We start from the raw sequence: 1,842 nt of genomic DNA, 5'->3' as shown, positions 1-1,842 counted from the left end.
TTTTTTTTCTTTTTTTTTTTTTTTTTTTTTTTTTTTGGAATCTGTCACCTTTTTTTGGTACAATTTTCGGTAATTGTGGTTATATTTATTTTATGACGAAGTTGAATTTTTTTTTTTTTAAATAATCTTAAAAGTTGTTCGATTCTTTTTTTTTTTCTTCCTTTCCAATGAAAAATTCTCCCCCTTTTTCTTCTCTTTCTAACGAAAAATTTCTCTCTCGACTTTCAGGATTAGAGAGGAGAGATCATCAAGAATGGTTCTAACCGTGACCGAGGACACACCAGCAGACATGCTGGCCGGTAGCATGGAGCTCCTGGTCCAGTTGCCTCGGGACCATCATCTTCAAACGCAGAAGGTCACGGTGCAACGAAGGTATATATGTACCATGGTTTTGTAACATTCCACTCGTATTTATACTTCTGCTAATGTAATTTCTTTAATTCATATTCACGTTTCTATATCATACGTTACATACGTAGATCACATACACGTATAATACAGTAGAATACAGTTTTATAAATATGTAGAATATAGTTATATTTTCGGACGAATAATGGGTTGGGTTAGGTCTAAAATACAGTATATTTATAAAACTATATATTGTAGCATATTATATAATATATAATATTATATAAAACTATATATTGTAGAATATTATATATTATTTTTGGACGAAACAGTTCCTCGAATTGAAGCTTATAAAATTTATAAAGTTTCAACAGAGAATGTATTAAAAGTTTTTGCTTAATGAAAAAGTTTCATTTTAGAAACACTTACATTTCTGTTTGATAGAATTTCAGAAGTGCCATGGATTCTCCGATTCTGTTCATTTGACTGGCAAAAGTAGAAAACATAAAATTCCACGCAAACATTCCATTCCACTCGTCACTTTGTCATTTCATTTTTTTACAAAGAAACTACGATCATAATTGAAGATGTGATACTTGAGACTACCAAAGAAAGGTTCTCCCATGATTCGAGTTTCTTTCAGTCGTCGAAAAATCCAATCATTGGGTACCTACTTTCCTCTTAATTGGCGATAATTCTCGAACGAAAAGAAGAAAAAAGTTGAAGAAGAAGAAGAAAAACTCTTGAAACGTCCAGTCACTTTTCCTGTCCACTCTGTTCGAGCAAACGTGTGACCTTCTGTACGGCAGTTCGCAAAGAGAGTCTCTGAACTACGGTGTGCTTTCTACAGATTGCTAGAAAACCACCGAGGAAGGAAAAATTTAGTCGACTGTCTCTCCAAGATCAGTTTTTTTCTCCTCTTGCGTATTGGTCTTTGAGCGGCGTTCCTAGTTTTCTTTTTTTTTTTTTCTTCCTTTTTTTGTTTCTCTCCCTCCAGGTGACGAGTTTACCTCGATCCCAGCACTTTCCACAAATTCGGGTCGCTTAGAAACTGCGGCAGCGATCCGAAGAAACGATACTGGATCCTGTTAAAAAATTGTTTGGTGACTAATGATCCGTTTACCGACGCGAGAAACGTCTTTCTTTCTGAAAGAAAGTACCCATTCGTCGTTTCCATCCGTGGGAAACGTGTTCCCTCGTTCCTTTGCGGTGTTCCATTATCATAATCAAAGAGATTTTTCTTTGTGGCGTTGGAGCCTCCGGCGAGAGTGGCAAAACATCGTCGAACGCGCAAGAAGTGCAAAAACTAGCGAAACACCGGGACAATCCTGTGCGAAAAGTTGAACGAGAAAGATGGGAGAAAAACTGTGGCGTTCTTAGACGATTGTCGAGGAAATTAAACTCGAAAGTTTGTAAAATCTGGGCGAGATTGATGAAAAGTTTATAACAATTCAGAAAGTTTATAATAGTTATACACGTTGAGAAAATCAACTT

General features: G+C 35.8%; 1 protein-coding gene across 10 annotated transcripts in view; it reads left to right on the top strand.

Annotated features, from left to right (window-relative positions):
* The window catches only part of LOC122527152, an 84,078-nt gene that overhangs the window by 68,225 nt on the left and 14,011 nt on the right, over nt 1-1,842 (top strand). For all 10 annotated transcript variants that reach the window (XM_043651076.1, XM_043651084.1, XM_043651077.1 and 7 more), the window contains one exon: nt 229-372. In XM_043651076.1, the coding sequence (XP_043507011.1) occupies nt 229-372 (144 nt within the window). The remainder of the gene's footprint in view (nt 1-228; nt 373-1,842) is intronic.

This window comes from Frieseomelitta varia, unplaced genomic scaffold, assembly GCF_011392965.1.
Source record: "Frieseomelitta varia isolate USP_RPSP 00005682 unplaced genomic scaffold, Fvar_1.2 scaffold_212, whole genome shotgun sequence".
Classification (NCBI taxonomy): domain Eukaryota; kingdom Metazoa; phylum Arthropoda; class Insecta; order Hymenoptera; family Apidae; genus Frieseomelitta; species Frieseomelitta varia.
This window is presented reverse-complemented; position numbering and strand designations above follow the sequence as displayed.